Genomic DNA, 21919 nt, shown 5'->3' with positions numbered 1-21919 from the left:
AGCTAGACTGTTTCTTCCATATTTCTCATGCTTGCAAAATCTGTGGATTTCAACTGAGCCACAATTTTCGTAATAGCATCTCGTGGAAGGAGTTGCATCGCTTTTGTCAGACGATCTAGACGTTGGTGATACACCCATTGGATTGATTCCGGATCTACCTCGAGACGTAGTTTGTTTTGTAGCATGATTCTGTCTATGGTGGTTTTGGAAGCAACGCAACTCGGGGACATCCAAAACATTTGTGCTCATCCAGGACGTTCAATAGAAATGATCAAGGCGCAACAAGAGGAGGCTGTCATTACTACGTTATCGTTGAACCTGATCCGTTGTTTGACTCGTTGAGGTATCGAAACCAACTTGGACTTTTTTTGGGTTACATTGTTCGCAGTCAGCAATCAAGTTCTGCATATCGAGTATAAAGCCTTATATATATAAGCGAGTTTTGTTTATACAATAAGCACTGCTTTTTGAAGTTTTCGTTGTATGGTAATGATCCTAAGTACAACAACAGACACCAACCAGACTAACACAAAAACCCAACAAAATGTTCTGTGTGTTTTAAAGTTTCTTCCTCTTTCGTTTTGCTCTGTGTGCTTCCCTTCAAACCCACTCTCTCTACTACCAATACTCACGAGTCAGGAATAGGGAAGGACACAAATTATCCCTCCATGCCAACCTGTATTTAGAAGAAACAGAACAATTAACACTGGGTGTTGATTTGGGTTAAAATTTTCAGTGCTAGATTTACCCCCGAGTCAAAGTCATTATGCAATGACACCAAGTTCTGATTAAGCTCCTTTTGTCTAGTTTGTGCCACCAGAAGCTGATTCGGGTATAGCAGTTTCATCAAGGATTCTAACTGAAACATGGACCGTCGAGCACTCATTTCATGAGCACGACGTTCTTCAGGTGTTGGTCCTATAGTTGAATCTGAATCCGCTTCCTGTACAAATTCACCAGACTCTAGTGACGACTCAAACTGCACCCGGAGACTCCATATAAAATCAAAGACATTCGGACTAGCTTTTAGCCAATCCCGGACTGGATTATATGATGGATTATAATGGACTATTCCATGTAGGGTGGCTACACCGACTTCAGTGGCTGTTCTATCACGAGTCGATTGTGCTAGGAGGTATCGAAGCAAGACAGATGCTACATGTTGATTACATATTTCTTCAATCTGTAGGGAATCGTTGGATACGGCCATATTCCTCAATACACCTGCTGCTTTTACTCGATGGGTTGCCAGATCTGGTCGTTCGACATTTAGGTATTCCAAGATGCAAGGTAGTAGACCTGATGAGACGATACTTCGTCCTTCGGCTGGCACTCCTGCTACATTATGTACAATCATGATGGCAGATAGTTGGACGTCTACCATCATTGAAGAGTCTGATAACAATTGTTTTAATTTTTGTAATAGTCCAAGATGTACGACGAGCTGAATCAGGAGGTGTGGTCGAATTAAAAGCGGATGATGCAAACCTCTAAGTGAATCAAGGAGATTAACGCATACCTGTGTGAGACTATTCTGTCTAGCTGTAATGTTTACTAAAGCCCTTAGGGCATGCGGCAGAGTTGTTACATCACAAGATCTACATGAGAAGAGATATCCCAGTTTTTAGCAGTGGGCATCGACTACACTTCGGAGTTTACGAGGACTTACTGTACTATAGAGACTAGAGATCCAACTGACGAATCACCCAAAACATCTATTGAACGTTGATATCCAGCATATGCGATTTGAGCGACAGCTCTACACAATGCCGTTATTTCAGGTTCCATGAGTCCTCGATATTCGCTCAACAACTGCGACAGTCTCGGAATGATTGCGACAACCTGTAATAAAAGAAATCCTTAAGAAAATCAGTGCTGGAAAGCAGGCAAAACGAGCAAACTTTGAAGGGGCCCAATTGTATTTGAAGACCTATTTCAACACAACTCTCACGTACCTGTTCCCAATGACCAGGCTTTCGCAGTTCCCAATCGCACAAACACAAAAGGGCTTGCATTGCTACTTCAATAGACGACCTTTGTTCTTCAGGATGTGATCGATCAGCACCATCCCAAATGTGCATCAAGGGAGCGAGGACATGACAATCCATGACAGCATCTCGTGTTTGTTCTGATTCACCAGCAATGTTTCCTAATGCCCATGCAGCCTAATATGCGAGCAGAAGAGGATTTAGTGATTCTCATGAATATGATATGTTGACTGCTTTCGTTTGCAGCAAATCTTCTTAAGCATTTACATTGAGTCGTATCCTCCAATCCTGATCAAGCAGTAATGCAGCTAGGGGCATTATGAAACCGGCATTGGCAACAGTATTACGTTGCAAGTCAGTGGCCTCAGTAGCTGAGAGGTTGATCAATATCCAACATACTTCATACTAGCGAGTGAGGCTGATGTGAGCGGTAGGGCAAAAAAAGGATGCAATACTTTGACAAAGCATGGCTTGTACCTTGATATCTGAACCATACTGTGGAGTTTGTATCAGATCACGTAATCGGTCTAGCACCCCCAGCGAGAGTGCATGCGTTATGTGCGACGACCTGGCCTCTGTAAACCAGCAAGGCAGGGTATTTGTGCGTGAGCTGTCATTCAAGGTTAAGGCCAATAGAATGATAGTTTTGTTGAGGGAAACGAACGGTCAAAGTTTACCTCCACACAAGTAGTTTCGTAAACGCTGCACAGCATTGAGAACATATTCTGGCACCTAAGTAGACTCGGCGAGGTTAAAATTTTCGTTTATGTTATATATTGTAATACGTTTCCGATTAATCCCTTTCTTTACCGTGTTCATCATTGCAGCCTTGATTGACGCCTATGCGCATATCATGCAAAGACAAGAAGCTGGTCAGTGCATGTTCATTGAGCAATGCCCATAGATCAGACAAGTTTCTGAACAACTCCATTGCAACTATATCAGTGCATGTTGACCAAGCAATAGATATAGATCTGACAAGTTCACAAGCAGTTCGATTGCAACAAGAACATTCCGATAATCAGTGTCCACAAGCAGTCTTTGCAAGTAAACCGCAAACTTGTCTGAAGTCTGGGATGGCCCAACCAATTTCATGATTTCAATGTACACGACAAAGAATGAAGGGCAGGTACATACCAGACTAGTTCCCTGAGCCTCTTCAAATGACCATAATGAAGTCTTTGAAGTAGTATCTACACCAGTTCCCATCAATTGCCTTGTCAATGTATCGAATTCACTGAAATCGACTCTCGTGCTTGCAGCTGGTTTCCTTCTTGTCGAGTTGGACGCGGGAGTCAGGAATGGATTTGAGAACACTGGCTGCTGCGGCTGTTGGTCTCCATTTGTCGCCATGTGTCGTTCCAAGGTATCTTCCTGCTCTTGATTGGGTTTCGAGATTTGTGGGGAGAATGTGAAGCTGCTGAGAAGCTCGGTACGTCGCAAAGCAATAATGAGGAGGGAGATCTGATATTCAATACGATTGTAACCTCCATTCAATCTTCTATTTTTCCGGCATCACGTTCGCTGCTCTGTGCAGAGAAATATCACGTTGAGAACTGGTCCGCGAGCTGCTGGCTATACGTAATAGGATTCGCAGTGCTTCCAATTCATGTCAAATATCCATGGAGTACGTCCAACCGTGTTGGATCACCTCTTTATCGGTTAGTAAAGTGGTAGCATATCGTCCACTTACATTTTTGACATTTTGAATTTTGATGTGATGGGACTTAAAGCCTTTGGTAGCTGAAAGTGAAGCGTTCAATACATTCTAGTACGTGTATAAATGGATTTTGTACCGTACAATTAGTAGTTCTAGTATGGTGTACGCCATACAGTGCTTACTTACTTTGTTACTAGTCCTCGTTGAAGATGACATGCCTACAATGGTACATCTACGAGTGCTCATTTGTAGCCGATTCAACGCTATGGAATGCTCTTCTGCGTTGATGCATTCACATACCTTGCAACACGACTTTTCCAAGTGTTAAAACACATCATCTTTGCATTGACATCATGCAAAAATCTCTGAACTGGAATATGACCTCCAATAGTAATATCGTCATGAATGATCTGCTCGAAGAAACTCGAACCATGTGCCAAAATCGCATCCCAGCTTCATCAACTGAAACAATCAAACAATGTGCTAGTTGCCGAATGCTCTGTATTGAGCCATGATAACATTACACTCAAGAACGATATCACGAACTGGAAGTGTGAGTCATCAACAGTATCAACGATTCGCAAGCTGGACATCTCGAGGTCGTGACATCAACATCAAATACGACAGACTTGATGGCTCTCCATTGGATCTCTGTCCTCTCCATTGGAGAAGATTACGGAATTTATCAACATCGGTATTATTCGGGGATCCCTGTCCTCGCCATTGAAAAAGAGTAGAATGGGGAAGTTATCAACATCAGTATTATTTATATCGATATTGATGACCGTGTATGTCGTTAGAATTCCTGGGTATAATATCGGTGTTTTCACCGGTATTATACCAGCATCGATATTGCATCGGTATCGATACAGTATCCATACATATCGATATCTTATCGGGATTTGTGTATATCGATAACATACGAGGCCTCTTAACGGAACTCTCCGCTCCTGTTGTTCGGCAACATCTCTTACGAAAAATGGGGTCATGTGGTTCTTGCGGCAAGAACCAGTATAGCAGCCTAAAGACCTGTCCTAGCATTAGCATGCCCAGTGAATGGTGGAGTAAAAAGGCTGTGGATCGTCTGCAACGTGTCACTTTAAACAACGATCTTACCAGAAATCTTGTCGACAAGCCATCCGCCAGACGTTCGCCAGCGCTTTAGGCTCTTAATATACTCGACTTGGGGTCGACTTTAGAAGGATATTTTTTCTTGCTACTTTTGATTGGCCACTCAAGGAAGAAAACACTTAATGTATCTTGAAGCGGTTCTTGTCACTCTAGCATTTGTACAATCCACAATGCGATTACTCTAGATTGAGATACGTCTCCAATAGGGGTCCTTGATAGACGACTGTATCTTCAAGTTGATGAATCGAAACGTTCTGTCCAAAAACCGTTACCACCTGAGCATGCACAGATAGTAACTGATTCAAATTATGCACTCCATCTCAGTAGCTCATTGTAGCAGCATAATTCTTTGAATCCTTGTCCACATAACTCTGAAATAAAACATATTGGTCATTGACACTCAAATGTCATACTGTCATAACCGAATTCCATAGTTTCCTTGATGATCATTGAGCGAACATGGCAACGAGAAGAGATGCTTGAGGGTATCTTGACCATATTGGAATCTTAACTTGGTAGCCTCCACCATCAAATGCACTTGAATTTCGGTTGAGATAGACAAAAGTCTATTTTACATACGCGAAATTCAAAGTTCAAAGTATCTCCCATGGCTACAAAAGTCAAAGCGCCTGCTTTGATTTCTATCTAGTGCGACACCAACCCGACCGACGTTTTCGCACTTTAAGACCAAGATATGGATGAAAGACGGATACGGACGTGGATTATGTGACTAATATGATCCTCTCAATTGCGTAATATCGGCTCTCTATCCTGGTTGGATGTGGTTTTCCAAAGTTACTTGAGCATCGAGCTTGAAGCTGAGGAGGGCGAACTTGGACAGCGAGGGAGCTCTTATACAGTTGAAGCATTCTATCATAATTAATATCCAGGACACAATTAGCAATGCGACTAGAAGGGTAACTTGAAATTGCCAAAATATTTAAATCCAGTGACTTTTATTTGATTGAACTACCATGGAACTAATTCTTACTGCAACGATAGAAAGTGGCCAACCAGGACTATTAAGCCCGATCTGATTCCCTCCACCTCACTGCTTCCTCGTCGGTGGTCCATGGGAATCAGGAATCAATCAGAATTTTGTATTTGCCGGCGATTTGCAGTTCTGTTTGTATCCTGATTTCACATCAAGCTTGCCATCCGAAAATAGCAATGCTTCATTCATACTTTCAGCTCGCGTTTTCGACTTGCCGACAAGCAAGTTATTTTCGTTACTTATCTCTCAGCAGCACTTCACTCTCACTTGCAACGTCAATAAGAACAACATCCCATTGAAAAACAGACTTGCCAAGAATCAAGAATGTCTTTCGATTACATGACAGTATTCCAAGCTAGAAGCCTGAACATTGACCGAAGTCTCGAGTTGGATATAATGCTTGCCCAACTTTTATCACCAATGCTCGCAACACCTGTCTTCGAAAGCTTAAATTCCATGGAGGAAACGTCTAATTTGTCGCTCTCTCTACCTGATAATTCCTCTGAATGGGTATGTTACAAACCTTGTAATGTTCTCAGCTACGTCAGCAACCGTTGTTACTCCTACCGATCTAACCAATCCCACTATAATCACTCCGTACTGACTAAATCCCTCAATTCCAATAGTCTGAATATCTTGGCAAGGACCTCATTACAGGTCAAACGTTTTGTACATCCGATCTGGAGATCCCTGTACTAGAGGAGTACTCATCTCCCGCTGCAAATGAAGAGGGGAGCTCCTGTCAAACCAATAGCAATAGCGAGATGCAAACTCTCGAAGCTAGCATTGCATGGACCCTGGATTCTGTGAATGGTGCTACGCATGCCATTCTTACAGCCATCACGATGGTCAATCCCGAAAGTAGTAACGCGTATAGTAGCAAGATCGGATCACCAAACACTCCTCTAAATGGTAGTGCCAGCCCCGTTTATGATGCCATGGAGGTCGCCTCTCAAATATTCTCACGTCGAGACTCTGGTGTTGACTTCGAACCGTACATCCCTCTAAACAAGGATGTACTCCGTCAACCAGTTATAGAAGAAGAAGCAAGCAGCGCTAGTGAAGACAGCAACTCTAGTAACGACTCAGATGATGAATACGATGCTGACACACCAAGAAAGCAAGCACCAGCCCTCTCCCGTAAACGTCGTAGTAGTGCCACCGCCGGTAATGGCAGAATCACCAAACCATTTGTAAGAGTGTTGAGCAAGGTCTTTGAACAAACTTGTTACCCAGAAACCAGTATACGGGAATTGCTCGCTGAACGGATGGATATGAAGCCACGGGCCGTGCAAATATGGTTCCAGAATAAGAGACAGCATCTTAAGGCTGCTGGTGTTAGTGAAGGGTTAAGGACCAAGAAGGGCGGCGATAATATCAGAGTCGACCAACTGCAACCAGAAGATGTGGAGATGTGGTGTGCTGAAGTTGGATTTTAAACCTTTAACCAAGGCATCGTAGCTGTAGCTGCAGTAGTAGTATTAGTCTTCATCGATGTAGTAGTGCACTCCATTTGTGAGATTAAATGACCAAATAGAGCATATGTAAATCAACAGTCAATGCAGTGAGCGAGGTTTGGCAAATCTACAGCTTATAAAACAGAACCCTAATTGGAATTGGTACGATCAATCTGGCGGGATTCTTCAAATCTTGACTGCCAGTGGGGTCGTGAAGATACCAGATGATTTAAACATCGTGCACAATAGGATAGAGTAAGGGTTTGTCTACCGGCGGATACCCCAAAACGCTTGAGAATACTCCCACATCTTGTTTTCAATAGGCCGACGGCAACTTGGTTGTTGGAGTTGATGCCTTTCAGTAGACAGAGGAGGTCTCAGTTCGAAACCCATCCAGTACATTAAATATCACGTATTTGGATACGTAGTCAACGCAGATGCTCACTTTCTCTCTCTCGACGCTCACTTTCGTCGCTCAACATTATGCCAAATGTTCAATTTGGAATTGATGATTGATGAAGCTTTTCTGAGCGGCGAAAGAGGTCATATGTAGTCTGAATATATGTAAGAAAAGTGCTCATACAGGACACAATTAGCAATGGGACCAGCAGAGTAACGTTAAATTGTCAAAATATTTAATCCAGTGACGTTACTTTCTGAGAACAGACGCAAAACAATCTGCGGGCATAGGTAGAGAAGTAACGTCCTGTTGATTTCAAGATATCGCAACACCTGTTTATTGCCGACTGGCGGTCTTTCCCCCAATATGTGGCTCATCAACTCACAATATCACGTCCCAAGATGGAAAGTTGCCAACCAGGACTTGGAATGGCGATTTCATTTCCACCACACTGCACCAAAGGTTTGGCTTTCTCTCCGGGACTCCATGGGAATCAATCAGAATTTCGCATTTGCCGGCGATTTCAATGTTTGTATCCTGATTTCTCATCAACTTGACCATCCGGGAATAGCAACACTTCATTCATACTGTCGGTTCGCATTTCCGATTTGCCGACAAGTTATTTTCGTTGCTTATCTCTCAGCAGCTCACCATACACCAACTGGCAACATCAAGAACTTCGAGTTACAAGACAACATCAGCAAGTTATAAAAATGTCTTACGATCCAACAGCTGTACTCCACGCCAACCATCTACCCTTCGAGCTGGATGTATCTTTAGCCCAACTTTTGTCACCGCTGCTGTTGACACCACTCTTCCAGAGCTTGAATTCTTGGGAAGACCCATCTACTTTATCGTCTGAAGGTTCCTCTGAATGGGTAAGAATCAAGTTCAAGTTTATTTCAGCAAATTCGTGGTACTTATAGCTTCTGTCTCAATAGTCTGAGTATCTTGGCAAGGATCTCTTCGTTGACAACTTATTTGGCACATCCGATTTGGAAATACCTGTGACGTATTCATCACCCGCTTCAATTGAAGAGGGAGGCTCCTGCAATAATAGTAGTAGTGATTTGCAAGGTCTTGAAATGGGGTTTAAATGGCGATTATCACCTCTGGACGGTGCTCAGCATGCCTCAGTCACAAACGTCACGATAGTAAATGCCAACAACAGCAACAGCACCGGCAGTGAAGCTCTAAACAGTCCTCTGACAGGTAGCTCCAGCCCAATATATGATGTAGTATCTCGTATATATTCACGTCGAGACTCTGGTGTCGACTTTGAGCCATACGTGCCACAATTCACCAACAAGGATATACTCCAGCAACTAGTCATAGAAGAGGAGGAAAGTAGTGCTAGTGAGGATGGTGTTTCTAGCAACGACTCGGATGACGAATATGATGCCGAGGTATCAAGGAAACAAACGCCAAGAAGCCGTCGCAACAGTGCCGTCACTGCCGGTAATGGTCGAGTCAGCAAACCGTCTGTAAAAGTGCTAAGCAAGGTCTTTGAGCAAACTTGCTATCCCGAAACCGGTATACGAGAACTGCTGGCTAAACGAATGGATATGAAGCCAAGGGCCGTACAAATATGGTTCCAAAATAAGAGACAACATCTCAAGGCTTCTGGAGTCAGTGCAGGGTTGAAAACCAAGAAGGGAGGCGATACTTATAAAGCACCAGTCTACCAAGTAAAACCAGAAGATGTAGAAATGTGGTGTGCCGAAGCTGGATTTTGAACCAGCGCGAATTAAATAGTAGCTGTAGTAGTAGTAATAGTCTCTCATCAATGTAGTAGTGTACTCCATTAGTGAGATTTAAGACTTCAAGTAATTAATAAAATCATATCTTCATCGGAAAATCAAGCTGAGAGGATTACAGACAACAGTTCCTCGTTCAAAGCATCTTCAGCCGTATCGACAACTCAAAACAGCCACACAATTCCTGAATCTGTCATACCCAACTAGCTTCGAGAGCACAGTTTACCTTGAAATTCATGGTGGTATGAAATTGGGACTTCGATCGTCAACGTCCCTGAAGTGCAAGTCATGAAAACAAAATTCTTTGCTGTGATCTTGATTTTCCGCTGAAAGCTTGACGTGATTGCCCCAATATTTGCCTGAAGACATCAAATGTTCTTAAATTTCGGCAAGAAATACATTCAAACAGGTAAAAGTATGAGTAGTCCATGATTCCATGCATCAAATGGTCCAGAATGCACGTGAAGAGTGTTGGCTAAACGGCATCTGGAAGCTCTAGTAACAAGAATTCAAGATTGGTTAGAATTGATGACATTGACCACAGCAGGAAGGTACAGACAGCGGTTGATACTCGTTCAATAATTGTACATTGTACAACACGTACCTCCATATTTCTCCTGTATCGCCCCCCTCTCCAATACTCTTTTCTTGACTCCTATTGCTCACTCGCTCACACCGCTAGCCCCAAAAATCACGAGTATGTCAAGAGTCTAGGTGCATCTAGGCTGTTTAATTATAACGACAAGGATATTGTGGCCACTATTGTAAAGGCTGGAAAGGAAGATGGGTTGATGATTGATTTCTCGTTTGTTGCTACAGGGGGTTCATCTCAAAGAATTAAAGAAGCCTGAAACCATTGCAAGGATTGCACTAGCACCATTTGCTTTGAAGATGCTTTGAAGATGTTGTGGTATGTGGAAATTATTCATTCCATCATAGAATCAATACGTATTTAACCAACACAAAACACACAGGTGGAGCCTATTCCCAGAATGAAGATCAACCGAGGTCAAGTTTGTGTCTATGAGTGATAAATTTGAAGAACGGAGCGAATTCGCTCACTTTATATTTGGGGTCTGGCTGAAAGACAAGTTGGAATCTGGACAATTTGTGGCCAGCCCAAAGATCAAGCTTATAGAAGGTGGTCTAGGGGCCATTCAAAACTCTCTGGATGTGGACTTGAAGAAGTCGCCTGCTGAGAAGCTCGTTGTTCCACTATAGAGGTGGAAACTCTGCATGATTCAGCGCTTTTCCAGTCTCCAGCTCGCGTCCCCAAACACCACCAGCCTCCATGTCCTCTCCGACACCACCAAATTCCAAGTAGAACAGTGCCGCGATACCATCTTGTCCACCCTGTCCTCCCAATCCTTACTGCTCCAACGACTGACTGGCGAATCCTCCAAAAAAGGCCGCGTCTCGGAAGGAGTCCTCCAGTCCTTGCTCGAGGTGCTGTACCCTACATCCGAAGTCATCCTCGTCTCGGCCTGCCCTGAAAACGCCGACTTGCTCCTCAAACGTGCTGGCTCTGTCGACATTCTCTTTGAAAACAAGGCCTACTCCCGCAATGTCCCCCAAAGCCAAAGAAGTCACTAAATTTCATCGCGATGTCTCCTTGTCCTCCACCCACGGTATACCTCGTCTCCAAGCCTCGGGCATCGCCTCCAAACCCGACTTTTCCTGGGACTTGCTTCCCTCCGGGTTTATCGTCCTCTACCTCTCCAACGTGGCCTACGACCCCGACCGCTTAGCTATCGGTGTCTCCTTCCTCGAAGGCCTCGTGTCGCTCCTTGCTCAACTGGGTCCCCACCGTGGTGGCGACTCCCTTTGCTTGACTCACTCCCAGGTCGACCAGCTCCACCACCTCGCTACAAAATTGGGTGAACGTGTCCAGCTCGCCCTAGACCGCATGACTCGCATGTCCAAAGAACTCGTCCACGACCTCAAAGGCATCCTCGAACTCGTCCCCGACTTTCTCGCCTGTTTTTAAGCTGGCTGGCAGTACTGGTGCGGTACTGCTAGCAGTACGGCTACGGTTTCTGCTTCAAACTCTAAAAAAGTCGCTTGGTGTGCCTTTATCTCCTTCTCCAATCCGTCACCACTCTTTCTGATCAAAACAACTATGAGTGCTACCACCACCATGGCCACCCCCGTCCCTGCTGATATTCATGCGAGCATACACACCTTTCTACGAAAGTCTTTCTACGAAAGAAAACCTATCAAGGAAGAAGAGGCTGCTGCTTCTTCTTCTTCGGGTGCTTCTCTCGTCGTCGTAGAAGACACTCCTCCTAAAAAGGCTGCTTCCCGTGCTGAAAAGGCCAAACTCGACGCCACCTCCTCCTCAGTCGATAACGAGATCCTTGTAGTTGCTGATGCTGATGCTGCTGCAGCTGTTCCTACCGTGGTTCCTGTCAAGAAGACGGCTGTTAAGAAGCCACCAAGGCTGTCAAAGCTACCAAGGTCGCCGTCGTCAAATCTGCCGAAGAGGTCCTCAACTCCCTAGCAAGCCTCCAGGAAGCCAAGGTCCAACTCGAATCCCTATGACGGAAGATCAAGCTCGTCTCTCCTTCTATAATTGGCTCGTCCCCTTCTACAGCTACCTCAACTGCTTACGTACCGCCCAGAAGATTAACATGGTAGGCGCCGCACCTTACCTCCAAAAGGAATTCTCCATCAACGAAGAAAACGCGGCCATCGTCCTCCAACTCTGGTTGGACAACCACCACGGCACAACTCCTTCTCTCTCAATAGTGTTTCCCTTGTAGCTGCCTTTTCCCCCACAACAAAAAGGATCGCATTCTTCACGTACCATGCATTTTGTTTAGTTTTCGTTGTTGCTTCTTCTATTTGTCCAATCCGGTTACTTTTACTACTCCTACACCGTCATCTTGGGCAACCCCAACCTGTCCCAAGCCCGAACCACTATCGGCGCCAACAGCCTTGCTACTGCTAAAGCCTCCGCCTCCGTCCTTGCTTTGACCTCTCCCATAGTCTTTGCTCCAACTCTCACTTGATCTTTACCCAACTTTGTCGCCATATGCCCTTCTGCCCCTTCTGCCTCTCTGCCCCAACTCCCGCACCGTCATCTAAATATGGATCGTCCTCTAAGCTCTACTACTTGAAGCACTACCTTTACTTATGGAGTTTTCCGCCTTTGCTTTATCAAACCGGGCCCTGTCCGCCTTGCTGAGCGCTTCGAATGGCTCTTTCGCCGTGTCAGACAACTTCTTCCAGGCAGCACCTAACAACTTTCCAATATCACCAAAAGTTGCGTCCGGATTGTCCTCCTTAATCTTTGGTCGGGATTCTCTTGAGAAGTGCATGAATGCATTCAATGGCTTCTTGGGAGCATTGGGATCCTTGTCTTTTTTGGATTTCTTGGTGTCCTTCTTTAAAGGGCGAATAGATTCTTCAGCATTTTCTGATTTCGCTGGCTTCTTGGATATTTCTAAGCTTCAAAACATGCCGTTATCATACTGATACAGTCGTAAAGCCCGTAGTACTCACTTGAACGCAACCAAGGGATGACAGCAATTGTTGCTCGTATCGTTGTGTCTCATTGCAGGTTCTACAGTAACGTTGATGTCCCAGTCACATCCTTTAGGATTTATCAACAACATATAGTCCATCTGACGGGTTGGCGCCGTACACGAAGTATTACTATCCAGCAGTCGCCATTCAGTTGGTGTAATCAACTTGACATCTGCCGTCTGCCACCAATCTCGCACCCACTTTGGGGTATCTTTATTCGTCCATTTACCCACAACACCCTTTTTCAAACTAACAGCCGAAAGATTGAAGTCCCCAGCTATAATAATCGGCACAGTAGGCACTGTTGGCACGATACCAGTTGCTTTGAATAGATGCGCATAGCTCATCGCTTCGACCTGGAGTCGCGCGGCCATATCAGCTATGCTAGCAAATTTCCCAGGGAGATTATTAAGCCCATGAAATGAAGCAAAGATGGCTTTGAAGTCATTTCTACAAAGCGCTTTCACGGCGATACGGCGCTGTGTTAGCTCCAAATGCTCAAACATCGTTTTCAACGGTTGGAATTCGTCAACGTCCATCGGTCGAAACCCCTGTTCCGAGATGCGATACCACAAAAGTTTTGCTTCTGTTTTGATCTTCCCCACACAATCAATGGATTCATGGTCCTTAAGACAACTTCGAATAATTTTCTAGATGGGATCATTAGCGGTCCATCATATCTATAGATGTGGGTCAATATCTTGCCTCATAGGGGTTATCGATCTCTTGCAGACAAACGATTTCAGGCTTTGGCTCCTGCTCAAACTGCGTTTGAAGTGTCCTCTCTCTGAAAACCCTGCACGGTGTGTTGTGCGGTCGAGGGTTGAGCGAAACGAGTCGGAATTTGATCGTTGTCGCCAGCGTAGTAAGGTCTTTGTTCAGGAGTTCAATTAGTTCAACATATTGTTTATCATTTGTCTGAAACTTACCGATTGACTTGTCACTTTCATTATCCTGAGCTTTCTCTTTGCCTGAAACGAGAGAGCGCGTTGACCTCATCATAATCATGCCTGTAATTTGCTGCGTTGTTCGTGACGAACTTACCTTTATTCCCAGTTGGAACCTTTTCCTTTGGTACTGCTCCTGTTTCACCCAAATGAGATCATGAATATTTGTATTGTAGCCTGAATTCAAAGCAGCTGACATGCCAGTAGATAGATAAGGAGCCACTGAGTTTGCACTGATGTCTTCCACAGAATCTGCACGGATGTCTCGGCCTAGGGTGTAAGCAGGGTCCGATCAAGATGTCATCATCATCACAAAAACCCTTCCGTATTGGCCGCCATCAAAGGAGCATTGATTCAGGTGACATACCTTGATTTAAATGGCTTGCTCCAGCCACTATTCTCGCCCCTTTGTTGAGAGAATGAATCTAGTCAGAGGCAAGAACGGGGTCCGAAGATTTCAGTATCTGGCAAACCTTTTGAAGGATTCATCTGAGCTCTATGTAAGCAGCGTTGCAATATGCTCCTTCAAAATCGGTTGTTGTTCACTCTATCAGAGATCTGTCGTCCCAATTTCGAGTGCAGTCCTCATCACGAAGAAGGAAGAAGGAAAAGAGAGAGTAGGAGGGTGGGGAGAAATGTCAGACAATATTGCGTAGGGAAGCTCGCTCAAATTTGATGCGATTCCTATCTGCTTTCAAGCCAGAATCACGTCGTAAAAGCTAACAATAAACACTTCGCAAAAGCACACATTTTATTCAGCGTAGTGATGATAATTCCGTTTCATGTGCTTGTTCTGGATAAATTAGCATGTTCACTAACCCATTTACTCTAGCTTCGTGCTCTTTTAACTGTCTTTACTCCTCTTGTCGTCGCACCATAAATGCATTTTGGGGACGACCTTTCAACCACAGGAGCTTCCAGCAAGTCCATCGTTTAGCAACACGCGGGCCCCTTTCTTCTTTGGTAGCGATGCAGTTGGCTGATCGCAACTGCCAATTCTGCCCATGTCCAAAAAATGTTCCAAATGTTCTTCGTTTTTCGGCAAACGTACATTGACATTTTAGGGTGGGCGTTCCATTTAGTATGCAACATCCATCGGCGACAAGGCCCGATTCAAACTTTTTCGAAAAAAGTCAGAACATTCAGAACGTTTACGGTCTTGATTTGTTTTACTCCATATTATTACCTTCTCCAAAAAAACCAAAAACATGCAGCTCCATGCTTAAGGAAGGCGTCTTTAAGCAGCAGGACTGACTCTATGACTGACTCTATCTAGCTGTGACGTTAGTGCGCTTCCAGGGCCGGATCACTATCTGAATACAGAACAGGTAATGCCTTTAAGATATAACCAAACATCCAAAGCCTGCAACTGTGCTCACGAACATCTACTGGTAGTCTAGCTATAAGAATCGCTATCTTCCTTACAAGATGAGTCACAGCTCCTCTTGTGACCTCGTTGGCCCAGTCCTGGCTTCATCAATTTCAACTTTGGCACGTTGGCTACGCTATGAAGCGGATGATTCGCTTGCATCGAGGACCATTGCCAAGCCCGTTCTATAAATCAAGGTACAATCGACTCTCGTTATAGTGATAGAGCTGGATTGAATTAGTGGCTATCACTATATCGAACACCACAGGATCATTACACCATCGAATTAAAATTCCTATATATTTATAGGTCCTTGGGCTTATTTTCATTATCGTTATAACGTGTGTACTACACACTTGGAGTATCACTACATCGAGAGTGGACAGTACGTCTTCGATGGCCTGTGTTGAAGAAGGAAGAAAAATATGAAAGACAAGCCTCACGTCATTCTCTTGTGACTTATATGTACTAATAGCACTTGGTCAACCTCTGTCTCGTAGGGCAAGAGCACTAAAACACTGCTGTCTTGGCAGTGGACCCTATCGCGAGTGAACGGCACTAGGTGGCAATCAATGCGCCGTCCGATACTCTCTGGGTATTGGATTGGTCAAGCTGTCTTCGGCATGCATTGGTTGGGATACATTCGGGCGGAAAATAGAGATCTACAAGTATTCGAGGGAGTTACCAACACTTGTGCTTTTGGGATGATAGGAGAAATCACACCCAATTATGGGAACTTGTCAATTGGTAAGTAGTTTTGTAAGTACTTTTCCTGCGTTTTGTACACCTCTCGGGTCATTCTCTTGTACTTAAACCTCGAGCTTATCTCGGAGGGCAAGAGCACCAAACACTGCGAGATTTCTCGGCAATGGACCCTCCATCTCCGTCTATTTGGAATGGTGAAATGATGGGCCGGACGATGGTAGTGTGCTTCGGCACCCTACTATCGGTAGAGCGCACTGCGGCTTGCATTTGTTGCGAGACGCTGTAGTGGAGTCAATGCTTTCAGCAAACCGATAATGATACAAGTACTAACATTTGCCGTTCTGGGTTTCAATTCATGATAGAAGGATCAAGCTCTACTTTGATTACTGCTGCCAATTACTGCTCTGTATATCTGGCTCGTATTTACTGTCCTGGCGAAACAGCCAAACCTCCTACCATTCAAGACCAGGAACAGGACAACGACAACTCCTTCCATGGTGAAGAATCGGCTACTTGTCGGTATCTCAAGCAAGTTTTCGTTATCTCACTTGAAAATTTTCGCTTTGAGAGGCCAAAGAACCTCCTTGCTGCTTTCTTCACATGTACAGAAAGATGTACCATCTTACGAAATTACACATTCATCGCACCAAATACAAACTGAATCATGAATCAGCAAAATCCCGCATGGTTTTCGTACCTTGCAAATTCTTCCTTATATTTAATCTTTATCTTACATGGAAAGCGCCAGCTCTCACAAAGTTTTATATATCAAAATCCTGCTGAGTCCTCCACCCAGACACCCTCGTCCCCACACCACCACCATCAACCGAAATCAAACTCTCACCTCCACCATCATCAACACTACTCAATTTCTCCACCAGATTCGACGCAATCTGTGCAATATCCTGCGCTTCAGGTGTATCCAGCGCTCCAGTCTGCTGCAATGCATCGTACGATTCCGCTAGTCGTGTTATACATCCCAGTAGAGGAGACTGCAGGATAATTGTTTTCAATTGTCGTGATTCTATGAAATGGAGGAGCGACCATAGGGATATGTGATGGAGGTTTGGGCTGCTGCTTGTGAGGAATCTCGTCAGGTATTCGTTTAGGAGGTCCCATTCTGCTACGAAGGCTGAGTAGTCTTCCACTATGGCGAAACAAAAAAAAGAGTAAATCATCGGCTGTAAATCAACACTCGAATATTTGATGTATCGCACGACATACTTCCTGAAGCAATGTTTCCTATAGCAGCAGCTGAATTGGCTGCAATCTCAACACTCTCTGATCGAGTGAGCAGTAGCAGTCTTTTCAGCAATGGCATAAATGCTATTTTGCCGGCATCTAAAATGAGATTTGCGTTAGGGACGCAATTTCGAGAAAAAAAATCATTATCTTTTTCAACTAATGTTGCAGAAAAACCTACCACACAACCCCAACACAGCAATACAAGCAGTCAATTCACTCAATATAGCCATATTCACATTCGGTATATTCAGCAAATCTTGCATCTTGACCACTATTCCAGCTTCAATGATTTTCGTCTTGTGGGATTCAGCCACTGCCAAGTTACGAAGTGTGCTGATGGCATCTGTGACAAAAAAGGGAGTTTGTTTCCAAGATAGTAGGAATACCCAAATTCAAGAACGACTGCACTTACGAGCAACAATCTCCTCCTGCTCAGAAGACAGCAATCCAATCAACGGAATCACAAACCCAGCTTCAATAAGCGCAGACTCGTTATCGGCATGTATAGATAGGTTCCTGACACATGCAGCAGCTGCAAGGGCTAGTTGTGGGACATTGGATTGTAATACTTCTAGTAGTGGTGGTAGACCACCGTTTTGTACTATTGCCAATTGGAATCCGTCTGTTGAGAAAGAATTGCTTAGATTGAACGAGAGAGTAAAAAAACTGCAAAGATTGTGAACCATTACCATCACTAGCAAGATTCCTCAACGCCAACACACTCTGACATTGTATCTTGAGCGATTCTTCATCCATGAGTCTTATTAGGGCCGGTACAAGTCTAGGTTCAGATTGCGCGAGTCTTCGCCTTGTTGCAGCTGCATATGGAAACGAGGATTAGAGCAAGACCAAAAATCCCACGAAACAAATCAATCATACCATCGACAGCAAGATTAGACAATGAGGTAGTTGAAAAGAATTTAATATCCAAGTCTGGTGAGTCTAGCAGAGCGACCAGGACAGGCACACAACCAGACAAGACTAATTCTTGTCTGTTTTGTGCGTCATGTGTCATGTTGAGCAGTGCTCCAGCTGCGTTTCGCTATGAGAATGTCGTATTAAAGCCATGTTCGTTGCGTTGTTTTTGATTTGCCTCGAAAAAAATCTTGAAAATCTCTTACTTGAACCCGTATATCACGAGACCTCGCCAACCTCACAAGTGGTAGTAAAGCACCACTCTGTCCTATCTTCTGCTTATTTTCATCTATTTAATTTGCGTGAAAAACTGTGGCTGACAACAAAAAAAGTTGCGTTCAAGCGGAAATAAATCTGTACCTGAAGTAGCCAAATTCGTTATACACCCCACCGCATTACACTGCACTTCAACATTACTACTCCTCAATAAATTAATCAACAATCCCAGCACCCCAACCTGCACAATCAACACCTTGTTCTCCGTATTCGTTGCCAGATTCCCTAACGCTGCTGCAGCAGCACGTTGCACTTCTGCGTCGTCAGAGCTAAGCAGTGTCATTAACGGATCGAGTGTTTCTCTGTCGACGGTACGAACATCTCCTTCTCGTTCGGTTACTTCTGCGAATGCGAGGGCGGCGGAGCGTTGTAGTTCCTAATAATAGATTCGAAAAAGGGTCTTTAGTCAAGGTGCACTGGCTGTGGAAAGTTGAAACTTCATTGCGACAAGTGGCTGTTTTGACTTGCCACCTCTGCTTTCCTGCCACTTACAATACTATCAGAAGCAGCCAGCGTCGACAGCGCATTCAATGCTTCACCACTAAAGAAATCAATTCCATCCCTCACTTCCAAGAATCTCAATAAATCAGAGACGGCTGTTCGTTCTCCTTCTGCCAGTAATGGTTCGTAGAGGTGGTGATTACGTCCTAGGATGACCATGAAATGTGGATATTAGATTAGCGAAAACCGATATTGATCCTTGTTTATAAGTTCAATCAATCTTGGTAAACTCAAAACGACATGACACGATAGATAGCAAGACAGATAGAAGGAACTTACTGCTGGGACCGCAACAGATGCTTGAGCACCAGTCAAAGTATACACGGACTACGGCGTATGCTCGGGACGTATTTGAGGCCATGTTGTTGTTAAAGTTGGGTTTTGGTAGTTTGGTGGTGGTGAAATCGATCAAGGAATCCTAAATTACAGCACAACCAGCGAACTTGAGAAGCGATATCTAGCTAGAACGGCTAGAGCGCGTCAGAAACTGTAAAAGCGCGTCTCTCTTTGTTCCTTTGTTGAACTCATCAGCTGCACGAGATTAATCACGGCGCTCCTTGATCGAGTGAGAATATAATATATTGACTTGTTGCGATAAACATAATTATAGATCTGCTTAGAACCTGAAGCTGAATTGCTGACCTCCACCTACAAGAAGATAACGTTTTAGATTCCTCATCACCCAAAAAGGCACCGACAACAAGTCGTGATATCCCCAGAATATTACTGCACTCACCAGGGAAACCACCTTGGAATGGGAATCCTCCTTGGAAGGGATTTCCATATTGAGGAGGAGATTGATTTCCCTCTGGATCTTCTCCATTATCAAACTTGGCACGTTTCTCATCGTCTGTGAGAATCGCATAGGCTTCATTGATATCAGTCATCTTCTTGACTACTGCTTCTTGGGACATGTCTCCTGAATACTTGTCTATATGAGGAGAATGTTGTTAGACAGGTTCGTGAAGTTTTGCCTTGGGCAAAAAATGAGAATGCTATCTCTCATAGAACCAGAATCTTCACCACACATGATAGCACTGTCCCTTCCATTTTAAAGAACTCCATTTACCTGGATGCCACTCTTGAGCCAACTTGCGATACGCTTTCTTGATTTCCTTTTTATCAGCTGATCTCTTGACTCCAAGCACCTTGTAATAATCTTTACGTGCTGCCATTTGCATTAATCGTTGTGCTTTCTGGAATCCTTCTGTTGCTTGTCGATCTTGCTGGTTGTTTTCATGGGCTTTTCGATAATCTCTCATAGCTAAGTTAGATACACAAGTCGGTTACCAAATTTGAATGAAAGTCTGGTATACGAACCAAGAAAAAAGGCCCCTCAGAGTAATGATGATATACGAAACTCACCAGCATCGTAATCTTCATCTTCTATACTAGCTTCCCCTCTAAATACCAAAGCATCACGATGATTGGCATCCATAGCAAGCACTTTGCTACACCATTCAATGACTTTTCGAGTATCCTTCAACTAAAGAAAGGAACCATTGTCAAATCGGATGTTTCGTCAACGCGAAATCCCGTTGATTTACGGTTTATGCCTCCTTTTTTACCTCATGATAGGCCTTACACGTCCACCCCAAAACCCGCACCATCGGCGCCTTAGCACCCATCTTTTCCAGCTCTTTCAATGTCGTTCCATCACCACCATCACCAACAACCATCTTGACAATATCCTTCCATCTGGATTTCGATTCCATTCCTTCCAATGCTTTCAAATCTTTATCCAGTTTCTTCAATTGTCGGAATGGTTTCTTGCATCCAGGATGATCTGGATCAAATTTCAGACAATCACGTAATGATGTCATTGAGGATGGGATTTCGCCGACTGATACATGGAGGTTTGCCAATGCTAGGAGTGCTTCTGTGTTGTCTGATTTTAGTTTGGCTGCTCGACTATATTTGGGGATGAAGAGGATTTTTCGGTTGGCTTGCGAAACATAATTACAGCAACACCAAAAACGGATGAAGTGACGGGGTAAAATTTGAATTCAGCACTTAAATCACACAACATACCTATAATCACTAATAGCCATCTCCGAATCACCACGAGTGGCATGACATGCCGCCCTCTTCATCCTATACGGAATGTTAAACGTAGCTACACCAAGCACGACAGACAAGTGTTCTATAGCGTGTTCACAATCGTTCTTTGATAGTGCAGCATCTGCTAGTTTCGTTGATTCTTGCGCTTTTGTTGCTTCAATGACCTATATGAGAGGGGTAGATGGGATTAGTCACGAAGCAAACAAAATGGAATGGTATGAGAAACAATGTGTCAAGCAGAGACATCACTCCCAACATCCTACCAATTCAGGCACCTCAACATCTTTAGGATTCTGCGACGCATATGACTTCAAATCAGTTATGGCATCTGAGAAACGACCTTCTCGTAATAGTAGTTTGCCACGCTGTATTAATGCCTATAGCAAAAACAGGAAATCTCAGTCAGTATATACTCATCTTTGGTTGCAATCTCACTTCCAACACACACGCCACTTCCACCCCATTCACGTAGAATGCTTCCACAGCGATAACAAGCGGTACGGTATATATACCTGTGAGAAGGACGGCGCAAGTTCAATAACCTTTGAAAAGTCAGCTTCTGCAGCATCGTTACGACCCAATTGCAAGTATGTGGCTGCACGACGAAAGTATGTAATGTATGATTTTGGATCCTATGATACAGAATTGGAGTTAGCAAGCGGCAGCAAAAAAGCGACAACAGGACAATCCCATGTCCATCACGATCAAAGTCCACAAACAATCACAACGCATATAAACCACGTATTACCAGCGAAATCAAGGTCTCATAACTGGCCAGGGCCTCATTAACCTTTCCCTCAGCCAGCAGCGTCTTGATTCTGGCTTCGAGTCCCGAGGTTGATGTTGAGACAGAGTCTTGTCCGTATACGACAGAGGACGAGAGGTGCAGTAGTAATAGCAGGATTAAAATACATATGGAATTCATCTTTGATGGTGCTGCTGGTGATATGTTTTGTGTCTTCCTCCTTGACTTGACGATTGCCAT

General features: G+C 44.1%; 5 protein-coding genes across 5 annotated transcripts; 1 reads left to right on the top strand and 4 right to left on the bottom strand.

The window, feature by feature from the left end:
- Window positions 1-658: 658 nt before the first annotated feature.
- Window positions 659-3341, bottom strand: SmJEL517_g01246 (uncharacterized protein; the record flags this gene model as incomplete). The annotated part of the gene is made up of 10 exons (XM_031167174.1): window positions 659-676; window positions 749-1444; window positions 1520-1598; window positions 1670-1842; window positions 1956-2165; window positions 2256-2393; window positions 2466-2563; window positions 2666-2720; window positions 2799-2828; window positions 3126-3341. 10 exons carry the CDS (start codon window positions 3339-3341, stop codon window positions 659-661), a joined length of 1713 nt encoding a protein of 570 aa, XP_031026698.1.
- A 2756-nt stretch (window positions 3342-6097) lies between these two features.
- SmJEL517_g01245 (uncharacterized protein) lies at window positions 6098-7212 on the top strand (the record flags this gene model as incomplete). The annotated part of the gene is made up of 2 exons (XM_031167173.1): window positions 6098-6283; window positions 6400-7212. The coding sequence occupies 2 exons, from the start codon at window positions 6098-6100 to the stop codon at window positions 7210-7212; spliced, it is 999 nt and encodes a 332-aa protein (XP_031026701.1).
- A 5276-nt stretch (window positions 7213-12488) lies between these two features.
- On the bottom strand, window positions 12489-13262 carry SmJEL517_g01244 (uncharacterized protein; the record flags this gene model as incomplete). The annotated part of the gene is made up of 2 exons (XM_031167172.1): window positions 12489-12837; window positions 12892-13262. 2 exons carry the CDS (start codon window positions 13260-13262, stop codon window positions 12489-12491), a joined length of 720 nt encoding a protein of 239 aa, XP_031026700.1.
- A 3435-nt stretch (window positions 13263-16697) lies between these two features.
- On the bottom strand, window positions 16698-19234 carry SmJEL517_g01243 (uncharacterized protein; the record flags this gene model as incomplete). Its single annotated transcript, XM_031167171.1, has 10 exons — window positions 16698-17083; window positions 17161-17277; window positions 17360-17524; window positions 17594-17803; window positions 17871-17999; window positions 18061-18223; window positions 18303-18385; window positions 18457-18748; window positions 18865-19019; window positions 19153-19234. The coding sequence occupies 10 exons, from the start codon at window positions 19232-19234 to the stop codon at window positions 16698-16700; spliced, it is 1782 nt and encodes a 593-aa protein (XP_031026940.1).
- Window positions 19235-19489: 255 nt separating this feature from the next.
- On the bottom strand, window positions 19490-21919 carry SmJEL517_g01242 (uncharacterized protein; the record flags this gene model as incomplete). Its single annotated transcript, XM_031167170.1, has 9 exons — window positions 19490-19521; window positions 19610-19804; window positions 19943-20137; window positions 20239-20359; window positions 20442-20784; window positions 20905-21098; window positions 21198-21311; window positions 21447-21566; window positions 21683-21919. 9 exons carry the CDS (start codon window positions 21917-21919, stop codon window positions 19490-19492), a joined length of 1551 nt encoding a protein of 516 aa, XP_031026939.1.

Source organism: Synchytrium microbalum, assembly GCF_006535985.1.
Source record: "Synchytrium microbalum strain JEL517 chromosome Unknown SmJEL517_scf0004, whole genome shotgun sequence".
Classification (NCBI taxonomy): Eukaryota; Fungi; Chytridiomycota; class Chytridiomycetes; order Synchytriales; family Synchytriaceae; genus Synchytrium; species Synchytrium microbalum.
The sequence above is the reverse complement of the archived record's forward strand: the minus strand, read 5'-3'. Positions and strand labels throughout refer to the sequence as shown.